This window comes from Lissotriton vulgaris, chromosome 5 (genome assembly GCF_964263255.1).
Source record: "Lissotriton vulgaris chromosome 5, aLisVul1.2, whole genome shotgun sequence".
In the NCBI taxonomy this organism is placed as follows: Eukaryota; Metazoa; Chordata; class Amphibia; order Caudata; family Salamandridae; genus Lissotriton; species Lissotriton vulgaris.
Window position 1 is genome coordinate 307,948,164 of NC_141693.1, and position 15,613 is coordinate 307,963,776.

The 15,613-nt window shown below is 45.0% G+C and overlaps 1 protein-coding gene across 2 annotated transcripts in view; it reads left to right on the top strand.

Annotated features, from left to right (window-relative positions):
* The window catches only part of PRKCZ (protein kinase C zeta), a 943,345-nt gene that overhangs the window by 791,329 nt on the left and 136,403 nt on the right, over positions 1 to 15,613 (top strand). For both annotated transcript variants that reach the window (XM_086921534.1, XM_086921535.1), the window contains one exon: positions 12,749 to 12,835. In XM_086921534.1, coding sequence (XP_086777660.1) covers positions 12,749 to 12,835 — 87 coding nt within the window. The remainder of the gene's footprint in view (positions 1 to 12,748; positions 12,836 to 15,613) is intronic.

Consider the following 15,613-nt stretch of genomic DNA (forward strand, 5'->3'; position numbering starts at 1 on the left):
TTGCTTTCCTTTTTAGTAACTTGGGTTAAGAGGGACAACACATTTTTGATAAATAGTGTTTGACCCTCCTTCTGGTGATTTTAATAACTTGGACGTATACCTCCTGGTGATTTTAATAACAGGGTATATACTAAAAGTATTACCAGTTTGTCCACCAATTTTATGGAGTAAACTAGTGTGTTATTGGCGAGATGCAGCTTCTTCAAGTATAAATAAAATCAAGATGAGACCGAGTAAATTTTGGCATTAAGGAATTTGGCGTCAACATGCAATTTTGGCTCATCATTGGATAGTTACATCAGAGACCAATTTGTACACCGTTTCTATTCAAAAAGAAATTCAGGAACACTTACTTAGTTGCGGGGGTCCAAGCCTTTCCGAAGTTGTAGATAGAGCAACAGGCGTTGAGCCTGCCATAGTTTCTAGCAAATGTATTACAAATTATACCCCTTTTTCTTTGGTTAATTCAATGCATAGTACAGAATTTGTTAATGCAGTTTCTTTTTAGGACAGGTAAATAAGTCTTTAGAAAAAGTACAGTATGCTTCAAATGTGGATCGAAAACACATTTGAGCAACAATCCTGTTTGTCCCGCATTAGGTAAATGATTCAAGAAATATAATAATTAGGGTACTTTTCAAAGCATGTGGCAGAGGTAGGAAAAGAGTTATTCAAGTGAGCAGTGTGGTTGCGAATAATGACTGCGTGCATGATTTAGCAAAATAGATTTTCACAGTTGATGCTGAGACACCATTAACTAAAAGAGTCAAATGTCCTTTATGTGAAGTTAAAATTGGCAATTTAATTTTAAGTATCCTGGCTGACTCTGGAGTGCCTTTTTCAATTATTTCTGTCGTTTTATACAACCAAATGGTGGTCTGAAAACAAATCTCTTCAACCTACAGATATTCTTCCCAAGGCCTATGGAGCTCAAGACATTGAGATGGCGGGGTACTTTTTGGATGATGTAAAGTGTCTTTGTAGATCTTTTTTGAATAAGGTGTATGTGGCTTTCAAAGGGAAAAATAATGTTGGTTGGCAAGATCGTGCATAGATGAGTTTAAAACTTGTTCCTGGTTCTTACGACCTGGTTCAACTTAATGATACTTCCATTGCTCCACTTGATAATGAAGTTGACAGTGAAATGGATACGATATTAGAAAAATACCCAGAGGTTTTTAATGTAAAAAATATAATATTAACAAGTTTCGGCACGTGATAAAACTCAAACAAAATGCTGTCCCTGTGGTTCACAGAGTTAGACATGTACCATTAAGTTTTAGATAAAATGTAAATACGTTATTGGACGAACTTTCTGAAGAGGGCGTTATCTGATAGGGACTTCTAGCCACAGATTCCTTACCTTTGAATTATCCTCGGGGGTCGGAATGGATCCGAAAAATATTTAGTGAGCAGTACCCCTGCACACTGGCAGGTGGCGTCAGTAGGCTCCGCTTGGCTTAGATGGAGACACCCAGACTAGATAGGTGCCACCTCAGCCCACTGATGCCAGTTATTTTCTTAATGCACCAGTCAGTGCAGATCCGGAGAGAGCTACCCCTTCAGTCATTTTTTGATCATGCTTTTTAGATGTTTTGTCAAAGCTTTTTTGAGGGTTCTTCTCCTGGTGTGGCATGGATGTCCAATAGAAAGACCGGCTTTAAGCCCTGCGGTGCCAGATGTTGATGACGAACCCATACATTCAATATCTCTGGTGCTTGGAATGCAACAGCAAAGCGAAGACCTGAGCCTATTGCAGTGCCATGCACCCGATCAAATCCATGAGTTTTATGAGGCCATCCGCCTCATATTTGAGCGGCTCGCTCCCTTGCGGCGCACTTTCTGGTCCCATGGGCTCAGGAAAAAGCCCCTACTGGTTCCATGCCGGAGGCTCCGGCACAAGTCTGTCCCCTTGGATCCTCAGATGGATATGGACTGGTGCCGGTCATACCACTGTACCTTTCCTCAGCACAGGCCTTGATGCCGATGCTCCTAGTGGCGTCGGCCCTATTCTGAGCGTCCTTTGCAGTGGTGGTGAGGAGGGTGGCCAAGGTGCTGGACCTTAGCCTTAGTGACAGTCGAGACACATTTCTTGGTGGAGGTGCTTCAGCAAGGAGTGACACCCTCTGAACCACTTCTCCCTCTCATTGAAGCCCTTGCTGATGTCATGCATGAGAAGCACAACACCATTAGGGACTACTATGCAAACCAAATTAAACTGTCTGATAATTCAGCCAAGAAGTTTTTAGAATTGTCCAATGTTTTACCAAGCCGAAGGCTCTTGACAGCACTGTTTCCCCTTCGGCTACCCTCAGGAGAAAATACAACTAATTTATTCCTCTCCTTAAGTAGGATAGACCCAACTGTCTGCTCAGAGAATCAATGCTGTTCCCACAATAGAGTGGGATTTTGTACCTAGCCTGGGACTGCTGTGTCATCGCCTTATTTTAGTGCAAGGTGAAATCTATTATTGAAGATATCCTTGAAATCTAGATAGATTTATCTCCTCAGGTTGCACTCATGGAATACATGGCTGACATTGGTCTATCTGTTAGATGGCTGGCTGTCCTACAATTATCACCCCACTACCCCACCCCTATATATGTTTGTTATTTATGTATTACAGGTACCTACGAGACCTATCTAAGAGAAGGATTAATATATTAATTCTCTCATTCCTTCACATGAACACACAGTCCTGTTCGAAGAAATTCACATGCACAGGGACGCCCTTGGTCTCTACACTCACTTCACTTGGTCCTGAAGAAAGCCCATCCGACCCTACCAGGCGAACAAGGACTGAAACATGTCGACCTCTTTTTGTAAATAATGATCCTCAGTGTATGAGATACTTAACTCATCTCAGTACACACTTATCTGGTTGCACAAGCCTATTTTAACCCGTTCAGTGCTGCGAACGTTCAACGGTCGTCGCGTGCACTACCTCGCTAGTGCTGCGCACGACCGTTGAACGTCCAGATCCCGTTAGCGCAATGGAACGTCCGCACTGGGGCGGAATTTGCGGCGCGCTTAACGGGTTAATCACCTTGACATACCCAACCCATCACTGATCACTACTGCGGTAACCAGGGGTAACCCTCCGGCTGGAGGATGCATAACTACTAACCTGATGATCATGCACACACGTGCCTAAGAAGCGGAGAATCAAGATATACCGCTCCCACCCTAGATCTGACACGTGCATGAGGGTTTTTTAATTAAGACATATCAGTACGCTACCTGCATACCCAGGTTAAAGCAGGACAAGTGATCCATCCTCATTTTGATTATTTGACATAGAAAAGTTTATGCAAGTAACTGGAATGTGCTTGGCGTAAAGCTTACAATCCGGCGGCTGAATGCTCCTATAGAGCAGCTCTAAAATAAATTCACGGGCTGAAGCACAACACCATTAGGGACTACTATGCAAACCAAATTAAACTGTCTGATAACTCAGCCAAAGAAGTTTTTAGAATTGTCCAATGTTTTACCAAGCCGAAGGCTCTTGACAGCACTGTTTCCCCTTCGGCTACCCTCAGGAGAAAATACAACTAATTTATTCCTCTCCTTAAGTAGGATAGACTCAACTGTCTGCTCAGAGAATCAATGCTGTTCCCACAATAGAGTGGGATTTTGTACCTAGCCTGGGACTGCTGTGTCATCGCCTTATTTTAGTGCAAGGTGAAATCTATTATTGAAGATATCCTTGAAATCTAGATAGATTTATCTCCTCAGGTTGCACTCATGGAATACATGGCTGACATTGGTCTATCTGTTAGATGGCTTGCTGCCCTGTTATATGGCTTGTGAAGAGGAGGGTGGCCCCTTCCCAACTCAGTTCTTCAAATTACTTGCCCCATGGATCTGAAAGAAACAGGTTAGTATTATATTCCTTACCTTAGAATATCCCCAGGCGTCAAACTGGATCCGGAAACTTTTGCGTAGCTGTACCCCTGCGCGTCGGTAGGCGTCATCTGCGGTTCCGCGTCCGTCGGCGGCGTCGTTGGCGCAGGGATGACGTTGCCGGAGTACTTAGACGCCGCCCTTGCGCGCTGAGGTCAGAAATTATTTTTTCCGCGCCAGCAAGCGCCGATCCGGAAAAAGTGGTACCCTTAGTAAATTTTTGACTAAACTTTTTCGATCATTTTTGATCCTTTTTCGAAGTCTAACGACTCCGACGGTGCCGGTAGGGATGCCCGGGTTCAAACCCTGCGCCGACTGCGACCGACTGATGTCGGTTACCGACCCCCACCGCCGGTGTCTTCGTTGCCTGGGCCTCGACCACGACGACAAGGCCTGCTCCGACTGCCGGGCCCTGACGTCTAAAGCTAGACGGGAGCGGTCCCGCAAGCAACTCGAGCTCCGGCAGTCGGCCTCGCGCCGCTCGAGGTCCCGGTTCGCAAGGAGGTCAAGGGACCGGTCGCGGGGTCGGAGCCACCATAGCTGCGGGAGTCGTCCTCGGTCTTTGGGCTCGAAGCCCTCAGGTAAGCACAAGAAGTCGAGGAGACGTCATAGCTCTTCCAACTCCCCCCGACGCTCGCGCGATGCGGCCGGGGGTTCGGGCGACACCGCCCTTGCGGCTCTGCCAGAGCCGCAGGCGTCGCGGCCTGCTTCATACCTGTCTGTCCCTGGGCAGAACGCGCCGCTGGAGGAGATCGAGGCCTTCCTTACGGCCATGAGGTCGCTCACTCCTCCCTCGGGCTCTGCGGCGTCTTCGAGCCCAGCGGCCCGACTGGGGGCCCCAGCGGGTCGGGTGCTTCGGTCCCGGCGCCGCCGGTGACTTCGGTCCCGGTGCCACAGGATCCGGTTCTGGGTCGTCGCCGGTCGACCTTGCGACCTCGCCGATGCCGGCCACCGGGGTGTCACCTCCGGGCGGTGCCGTCCCTGATCCCTCCCTCGATTCGGGTCCGGCGCCGCTCGCCGCCGCTCTCAACGCTGATGGTAGATTTCTACTTCTAATACCCGGCCGCATCCTTTGGGCCTGAGTTTCTGGATATGGGTGGCGAGGGGGATTGGGAGGGGTCTGAGGACCCTCTGGCACAGGAGTGCCAGTCTTATCAGGACTGGATAGGTGAGCTAGGGGAGGCCAGTGGTCTGGACATCTCGCCAGACACTGGTTTTGTCTCCCCTCCTACCGTGGCTACGGAGGAGGGGGCTGCCTATAGTGTGGTGCTGACACGGGCGGCCAAGGCCTTGGGCCTGGAGCACCCCATCGGGGCTGTGAGGACTAACCTCCTCACTGAGGTCCTTAAACCGCAGGCAAGCTCGGCCGAGCCTCTGCTGCCGTTTAATGAGGCCTTGTCTGACGTTCTTCTGGGCACTTGGTCCAAGCCCGCTACAGGTCAGCCTGTAGATAGGAACGTGGCCAGACGCCACCGCCCGGCTCCGGGCGACCCTTGCTTCCTGTCCACCCACCCCACCACCGAGGGCCTGGTCATCCAGTCCTCTAACTCCCAGACCGCATTCCCGACGGCTCCCCAACTCAACCTGCCTCTGACTTTCTGCGTGGAAATTGAACTGTAACAGTTGACAGCTTTCGACCTTCCGCCTGAAGTCTACAATGTTATTCTGGCAGCCAGGTGTCCCTCATCCGAAATGGTATACGCCTGCCATTGGGGTACGTTTTTGGTATTGTGTGCAGAAAAGCTAGTTGACTCACTTTCTGTTCCCCTTTCTTAGATTCTTCTCTTTATTCTTTCCCTTGCCCAGCAGGGCTCTGGGCACCCTAAAGCGTTATCTTTCTAGTATCTCAGCCTTTCTTTGGTTCTTGAAAGGTTTGCAACATATGTTCCCTCCTACTCCCTTTAGCAGGCCACAGTGGGACAATAATCTTGTCCTGATGTTCCATATGTGCGCTCCCTTTGAGCTCTTGCACAACTATCCTCTCAGGCTCCTTACCATCAAGGCTGCCTCCCTGGTGGTGATAATATTTGCCCGAAAGGTCTGTGAGCTTCAGGCTTCGTCATCCAAGCCTCCATACCTGAACATATACCCAGACAAGCTTGTTCTACGGACTAGAGCTTCCTTTCTACCGAAAGTCATCACTCCCTTTAATGTAGCCAGCCCATCACTCTGCCTACTTTTACGCTCCATTACATCGCTCTAAGGAAGAGTAGTGACTTCAATGACTTGATCCAAAAAGAGCGTTATCGTTCTATCTTGACAGCACGAGAGTTCCTCAGAGACAACCAACTCTTTGTGAGGTATATCAGAGTAAAGAAGGGAAAGGCCATGAAGAAATGGACCAGCTCCCGACGAATCATGCTCTGCATTAAAATCTGCTATACACTGGCCAAAAAGCAAACCACTGAGGGCTTGCATGCTCATTGCTCCAGAGTCCAGGCTGAGACCACTGCGTTGGGACGTGGAGTCCCGGTCCTGGACATCTGCCTAGCAGCAACATGGGATTCTCTGCATGTGTACCCAAAACGCTACTGCCGGGGCACTAGGACCCTTCAAGACATACACTTTGCCTGTTTGGTCCTGCAGGACTTTTTGGTATAAAAAAAAAAATTGAAATTGTTTTGCAGAGTCACCTCCGGGGAGGTATTGCGTGGGTATCTATTCTTAGGTAAGGAATCTGTGGCTAGAAGTCTCTAATCAGATGCATATGTTACTTACCTATGGTAACAGCTTATGTGGTAGAGACTCTTGTCTATCTTCAGATTCCTTACCTACTTACCAATCCTCACCACTCTGTGAACACATTGCTAGGGACAGGGCTTACCCCTTTCAAGGCCCTACTTTTCCATGACAGCAGACAGTGTTCTTTATGGCTCTTCACCCCAGGCGTGGAAAGTTGAAAAAATAAGCTGATGTCAGCGCGCTAGGGTGGCGCCTATATATGCACTGGTCACTTCCCATCCAGTGCGGACAACTGCGATGACACCATGTAGAACTGATCGACTCCACTTACTAGTGTGCAAGGGTACTGCTCACTAAAACATTTAAGTATCCAAACGGACACCTTGGGACAATTCTACAGTAAGGAATCTGCGGCTAGATAGAGTTTCTACCAGATAAAGTGTTACCAAAGGCAAGTAACTTATTCATTACCACCACTGGCTCCTCAGAGTGGGTCAGTCCAAATGTTGTTGTGCCCAAAAAAAAATGCAGGAGATATTTGCGTGTCTGCAGACTTCCGCACACTTAACCCCGTCGATGCTCATGACAGAACGGTTCCGTCATGAGCATCGGTTGAGCTGTGCTCATGACGGAACCGTTCCGTCATGAGCCCGTTGGCTCATTAGAACCTTCAGCACAGCTCGAGAATTCGCGCCGCGCTGAAGGTGTTAATAAACACATCATAATAGACGGTCACCACCTGCCAAACATTCCAGATCTATTTGCCAATATTGTCAATGCTAAAATGTTCTCCCTGTCAGATCTTAGCTCACCATATCATCAAATACCACATGCTGCAGACTCACAGGATTTAACAACTTTTGTAATGCTGGTTGTTGCATACAAAGTTTTAAGACAACCTTTTGGTTTAGCTTCCGCTGCGAGTGTTTCAAAAGCTCACTGGCAACATTTTGGCAAAAATTAATGGTGTTCAGGCTTATCAGGACGATGTTCTGATATTTTCAGAAACCGTTCCTGAGCGCAATCACAAACTGATAGAAGTCTTGGACGTTTTCGGAAATAATGGCATTACCCTGAGGCGTGAGAAGTGTCCGTTTTCAACCAGCGAGCTAGATTATTTCGAAAATCGTATCACCTCTTTATGCATCAAACCTAAATTTCACACATACTAGCCAATTTAGAAGTTACACCCACCTAAAGACAAAGTTGCAATTAGGCCATTTTTGGGCATGAGTGAATTTCATTTGAGATTAATTCTTGGTAACGCCCAGGTTGTCTAACTACTGGGTAATCTTTTTTTTTAAAAAGGAGTAAAATGTATGTGGAGCATACCTGTGAGTGACGCCTATGAAAAAACTAAGCAATTGATTGTTTATACACTGGCATTTTCACCATTTACGGCAGGTAATAAATGTTATATTACGTGAATGCCAGTCAATTTGGATTAGGTGTTGTTCTATCCCAGTGGGAGTGTGGTAGAGAACAAACAGTAGTGATTGCTTCAAGATGCTTGAAGCAAGCAGGAGTAAGTCCTAGCACAATTGAATAAGGCATTGGCTTGTTCTTGGGTGGTGCAGAAATGTAAAACGTTCCTGCGGTGGACAAACTTTGAAATTGTGACTGACTGCAAACCACTTATTCAATTGTTGAATGATAATGTATCTGGTAAGGCTTTTGCTAGACTCGTTAAGACTACTGTCCCGGTTACAAGAATTTAGTTTTACCATCGAATATATTTCGGGACGGAGAAACCAAAGGGATGACTGTCGAGAATGCCGCAACAGGCATCTTCCGAAGAGGAATATTCAGATTATGTTGAGTGTGTTGTAGCTTTAGTTGAAGATGTTTTAGATTCCACTGGCATATTAATTAATGAAGAGTGGTTGTCTGCGATAAAGAAAGAATGAAATGCTTTGTGCAGCCATGGGATTTGTCAAAAAGGGTTGAGCCAAAGAGAAATCACTAGTCTTGTCTCTCAAATCGTATTAACAAGTTGGTAGTGAACTGTCCATCCTAAAAGGTATTCTTATGCGTAATGATATCTGTGTACACCCTGTGTCCCATCATGAGATGCTTATCAAAGCTGCCTATGAAGGGAATCTTGGGTTGGTGGAACTTGCAGAAATTTGAAACAACTTTTTGGGTGGCCCTCTTTAAGTGTTCAGATGTCTAGGTGGATAGCTAACTCTAACACCTGTTTCATGTCGGATAAACATTGCAAGACATGTCAGACTCCAGGACACTTTGTACCATTGACAGATGAAGCATGGTGTAATTTATGTGGATTTTGCTAGGCCGTTTTACTTGTTTACTTGTGATGAAAACTACCTTTTAGTGCTAATTGATTACTATTCCAAATGGGATTACTTTGATTTTACTTCAGCACCTACGACCATGTATGTGATAAACTTCTTGAGTAAAAGTTTTGGTATTGAAGGTCCACCCAAAGAGTTTGTGACAGATAACGGAACATATTTTACTTCTGCACAAATGAAGAATTCTATTACTTTAAACCACATAAAACATTTGGAAGTGTCACTATATTTTCCGACGTCCACAAATTAGTTGAGAGGATGAATACTTTTTTGAAGGAGAAAATTCAATCAGCATTGGCATGAGAGTTCTGGCGGAAGGTATTTTGAGGCAAAAATTGTGGTCATTTTTGACAAAAGGCATATCTCAATTTCGTCTTTTGCTAAAAAGAGACCCCAGATCTACTGCTTGTCCAGACTGGGTTAAAAGTTTGATTCCAAAGTCTGTTGTTTCTGTACCGACAGCAGGGAAGTTGCCAAAAGTGTTGCATTTCATCAATCTCTGCAAAAAAGTTTATTTTGCAATAAACACAAGGTAAAGGAAGAGATTTTTTGAGTTGGACATTGAGTGATGAATAAAAATCCAGCCAGAGTCAAAAAAGTGGTAACCATTTATCATCACCTATTCAGGTCATTAAGGTTTCCAAAGGCTCTCTGTTAAATAAAAAGAGGTAGAGGAGTTGGAGATTTTTAGTTAAACTATTTCCAGAATAAGCCAGGAAAATTATGGAATGTAAAGATGTACATGTTGATAAATTGCTTAATTCCTCCTCTTGGTTTACAGAGAACGTAAATTCCAGAGAAGTAAATATGTCAGATGCTCTTGTTTTATATCCTTCTAGTCTTGATTAAGGGAGTTGTAGTAGTTATTTTATACAGGTTGAAGACTCATCATTATCTTTACCAACTTCTTCTACTACTAGACTACTTAATGCTCAAATAGCTGGGTTAGAGTCTATTCAAACAGGAGCTCCGACAGAGCAAGGAATTTTGTTAGAACAAACTTCATTTGGTAGTTAATCAAAACGGTGAAACATCCCGCAAAATATCCCTGTCAATAACATATAAAGACTTTTATCTTCATTAGCACTGCTGTGAAATTTGTATGCTTTTTTGTTAAATGACAAGAAGATGTGGTCTATGTCAGAAGTCGTTTATTTCTTTAGACCTTGTTGTTACTTTATTATATACTTACCTTGCTACAAAATTGATTTTGTTTATTCATTGTTCCATGTTCTGCTACTCGCTGTGAAAGTTCCAATGTTGGCTGCTACGCATTTGCTGTTGAAGGTCACAGGACGAGGACCCGTCGGACATGGGCTCCTCATTGTTTTACAATAAACATGCTCAAGAAGCTTCATATTGCCTCCTGATAACCTCCTTTAACATTTGGCGGCGAGGAGTACAAGGAGCACTTCCCTGGAGCCCAAGGTCAAGATGATAACATTTTCAGATTGGATTGTTCGCCGTCATAGTTGATTGTGCTCTCTATTATTTCTCCTGGACACTGGATGGTGTTGCCACCTTCACAAGTGTCCCTTTGAAGTCGGCTGAGGAGTTTGGATCATTGCCCCAATGGGAACCCTGCTGCTTCTTGCAGCCGTGCGGGCAGCCTGGGGATCTTGACTGGAAAATCAGCTGCTTAAGCGCTGTGTGTGCTTTTGTGCACTCATCAGCCTAGCAGCTCGCCCCCTCCAAAGTTCTGTATCCTTTAAAAGGGACACTTTATTCTATTGGACAACATTGATCACTGATGGTCACATGATGCCGTGACGATATCACGCTACATGCGGTGGCCATCTTTGAATGGGATAATTTACCATTGAAAAACATGAAAACGATTATCAGAGGGCATGTTCTTACCTCAATGCATAGTTACCTTGATACAGATTTGTTTTTGTTTAGTTGTTATTCCATGATCAGCTACTTGCTCGGCGTGTTCCAGTGTTAGCTGCTAAGGCAGTTGCTGTTGGAAGTCACAGGATAAGCACCTGCCAGACATGGGCTCTTAATGTTTTATAATAAACTTGTTCAAGAAACTTCATTTTGCCGCCTGATGAACTCCTTCAACACATAGGTCACATTTCTGAAATCTTGCTATGAGCATTTCTTCTTCTCACTCAAATTGCTGTACCTTTAGGCACAATTGAGGCAGCAATTGTTATAAGGCCCCTGGCTCTCCTCTTTCCCCTTCTCTATAGTGGAGACTCTTCAGAGTCTTTAAAAAAATCACACTTTAATTGTTCAATCTAGTGGAGATCCCAGGCCAAGAGGTAAGCGTTCTAATTCTCATGTTTGTGGGTTTATCATGCTGTATCATAAGTGGATTTATCAACCAGGCACGATGAGTTAATGGTATGTTGATGCTCAAGTGGTTGCCTCAGTGGTCATGAGGTGGTAAGAGTAGTTACTCCAGAGCAGTCAAGGAAGTTCCATCTATGCAGATGATGTCTAAGTAAGGAATAGATACTTACCTGCCTCAGGTCTTTACTTAAATTTGGAGGCGAGTTCCTGCTGAGGAATACACCAGCTACTGTTGATCAGAATCCACCTTGAGTTCATCATTGCTGTGCCACCACAAAGACATGATGCCCAGAACAGTCAATAAAATGTGTGCCCTCATAGTATGTACATAGAAAGGACCTTGTTGGAAGTGTAAAGTGTAGGGAATTAGAGAATTTCCTCATTGCAGTGATCGCACCATTCAGATGCCTTCTCCAGACATGCTGCGCCCCGCAGGCACCAATACAAGCAGCGTCAATCTCAAGCGATTGCCTGATCCACCTTCTGACGATAGCCTGCACCAGTGTGAGGTTTGCTAACCACTTCAATCTCAAGGAAATGGGCAATCCACCTTGCAATGAGAGATGCATCAGCATAAAGGACACCTGCACATCGCTTGACCACCCAGCGCTAGTGGAATTCAGACACACTTTGCAAGGAGATACTTACCTGTTTCCTGCCTCACGTCTTCACATCAGTAAGCACAGACTCTGGGCAGATATACTGACTGTAGCTTTTCTTTTTAAGTCCGATCACATATCCTCTCCAGTACTTACGACACTGGCAGCAGAGTTAGATCTCCTCCTCCATTCTCTGGGATCAAGTCTGACTGATCCAGTGATGTCCCATGTAGGCGGGCTTTGTCTTTCCCCGTTTATGTGCGGTTTCTGTAGCTTTCCCTCATCCTCTTCAACAGGGGTGGCATTGGCCCTTGCTTGTCCTTTTACGTCTCTTTGCGGCTACAGGCAAAGGCGCCGCTGGCAGACTACAGCAGTGTCTTGTTCACATACATTGCACAGTGCAGAGAGCATACAACATGGTGTAGCCTGAAAAAGGCATGCACCAAGAGACCTCTACCCGCAACGTCACCTGACACTTTGGTGGGCTTCATGATATCTGGCACTAAAGTAGTGCTGGAAAGTGTTTCCTGATTATTCTCTGAGAATGAGATGTTCTAGATTGTTAAACGATAAAAGGTATTATACACAACATTTTTGGAGCTTTGAAAATACTGTGTACTTCTCACTTGTGTAACTCATTGTTATGTCTCTTGGGACTGTAACTGTTTGCATCTTGCAGGCCCACGATTTGCGTCTAGAACAGTAACCACGTCATTATTTCTTTTATTGCAGTTTTTTGCCTGACCAAGTAAACCGCATTGCCACTTTGCCTGTAAAGTGTTACTCTATAAATATTTTTCCTATTCTCTTAAACTAAAGCTTCAACTTTCATCTCGACCCATTTTCCACGACTTGCATGGTCAAAGAAAATGTACTAGTTTATGAAATGTTGAAACGCAAACATTTTTATATACAGAGGCTTATGTTAATTTTATTTCTTATTTTTAGGTTATTTCTAGTCATTGATTACGTTAATGGAGGAGATCTTATGTTTCATATGCAACGTCAAAGGAAGCTCCCTGAAGAACATGCAAGGTATAGTAAAAAATAAATTTTAAAAAAAGTGTCAGCCTGGTCACCGCCTGATTCAAAACTGCCAGTTTGAGTTTGTAACCAACAACTTGCACAAGGAGCGGGGAACCCACGGAAATCTTTCCCCTAATTGATGAGCGTAGACGGCCCCCAGTGAGGAACATTTCCTATTGGTTCTCAACTATTTTAATGAAGTCATCCAGTAAATTATGGCACAATAGGTCTCAAGACCCAAGCACTCATCATTAGCACACTGTTAGAAATACAGGGCTCTAGGTAAAGAAAACTGTTTTAGTTCTCTACAGTAGATGGCCCATTTCATATTACTGATTATTAGGAAGACAGGACACATTCTGTAGTTCATTACTGATGCAAATTACCAAGCTGTTCACGTTATTTTAAACTGTGTATGTAGCAAAATATGTAGTCTTCATAAAGTTTTTGTCAAAACCTTACAAAATTGCTTTAAGCAAGGGAACAAGTAGTAAGGTAAATAGGCTACTCATTTGCTGCTTAAAATTTACCCTATAAAAGAAGGTATTCCTAATGCCTCAGATGCCAGAGATGGTCCATGGCAATTGCTCAGAATCAGAGCACTCTTGTCCCAGAGAGATGCTTCACATAGGCTGAAGACCTCGTTGGGGAATGCTGTATGAGCTAATCGCATCCCTGCTGTTAGCCATCCTGGTACCCCAGGAATTTAGAAATGGTGAAAGAAGAGTACTGTGTTTGAACTTTCCTCTCCCTCCCCTTACTTGCTACAATTCCTCCTTTTCCCCTTACTTGCTACAATTCCTCCTTTTCCTCTGACTTACTACAGAATTAGAAATGTGCTCTAAACTATGCAAAAATGACTATTAAAAAAGGTTTTCCCCATTTGTTGTTTAAATCTGTGTATTAACATTTTCATTTATCAAGTGTTGGCAGCAGTCGTATGTTATAAACGAATAAACTACATTAGGTACAGCTATAACAAGCATTGGTATAGCCAATAGGTCTCGCCTTTGGGACCTTATAAGTGTTTAGCCATGCAACAGTTGGTGTTGTTGCACCAAGGATATTATGCTGCTTAACTAAATACTTACAGGGTCCCAAAAGCAATACCTATTGGCTATGCTAATGCCTAGATGCAAGGCGGAGGGGAGAAGGGTACAAGGCGAAGGGGAGAAGGGTGCAAGCCAGAGGGGAGAAGGGTGCAAGCCAGAGGGAAGAAAGGTGCAAGCCAGAGGGGAGAAGGGTGCAAGGCAGAGGGGAGAAGGGTGCAAGGCAGAGGGGAGAAGGGTGCAAGGCAGAGGGGAGAAGGGTGCAGGTAGAGAAGGGTACAAGGCGGAGGGGAGAAGGGTACAAGGCGGAGGGGGAGAAGGGTGCAAGGGAGAGGGGGAGGTGGAGAAGGGTGCAAGGGGAGGGCGAGAAGGGTGCAAGGGGGAGGGCGAGAAGGGTGCAAGGGGGAGGGCGAGAAGGGTGCAAGGGGGAGGGCGAGAAGGGTGCAAGGCAGAGGGGAGAAGGATGCAAGGCGGATGGGTCTAAAACATTACAGTCCCAAAATTATGTATAAACTGTTATTTAAAGTGTCTCACAGAAAGGGCACACACAAGCACAGTAGAAACATGTATGTGTCACACACAAGCAAAAAAAAACTTGGCAACTATACGACACCCATGTTATCCTTACTCTAGATACAGAAACTGCGCATGGGACGAGCTGTCCTCGCTGGCCAAAACATACACAAGTTGTGTAAGTTTTAGTCGATGTGTAGCAATTGCACGTGTGATGACTGACATGTGATCTGTCTGGCGTCCCACATGGGAACCTGAAATGTAAAACCCTAATAAAAAGATTTAAAGAAAAAAAAAGTTGTGTAAGTTTTAACATGAGGACAAGTGACAGAGTAACGCTCAAACGCCCTAATAGGCGATATGCCTGAACACGGCAGAGGATTTTACAAGGTATGACTTAATTCAGGTCTCTATACAGCTCTTGAGATTTCTCATCCTTGCTTCAAGTCTACAGCGCATTACAAACCGGAGGCAGTGAGAGCCAATCGTAAACCTAGTTTACCCTGATTGATTGGAGGCGGGTTGGATGTAGGAGGGCCTGGGTTGGTGTTTCTGCTCTGTAAACATTCCGATTGGTTATGAAGAGATGGACCGCCCAGGATGAGGTGCTCTAATTAGATCCAAAAGTATTAGAGTGGCTGTTAAGGAAACGGCTTTTCCAGTCACACGTGGGTGTCTTCGGTCAGTAAACAGTTCCTTCTGATAGAGCTTGGAATAGCGGATCCGAAATGGTTCCTAGGGGCAGATACCTCAGCGCTCGTCAGCCACCAGGAGAAAACGGTCTGCCATTTCACTGTCTGCTATTGCTCTTAAAAACGCTGTAAAGAAGACAACATGAAATCCTGTCGGTTGAGTGCTTTAAATGATTAAATGAGCTCTTCTGCTCTTTTGAATTTGTTTACTTTGCCCAGGTTGGTCATTTCCAACCACTGCATTCGTATGAATAAAATCTGCATTGCGCATATGCTGCCGGCCTGTATGGAATCAATCAGCATTTGTAGAGTTGGGCGGTGGGGCGTGAGATCTCAGTCGAAAAGCCAGGTCTTACGTAAATAGCAGAAAGAAGGAACAAGCACTGTAATACAAGCGCGGCCCCGCAGCCGTGAAAGTTAATGAGGAATGCAGTGTAGCGGCAGGGGCAAACGTGAAAGTAATAAAAACAAGCGTGCATGCCTCGCGCTGCAAGTAAAAAAAAAAAAAGGAGCCACGTCTGGCGAGTGGTGTG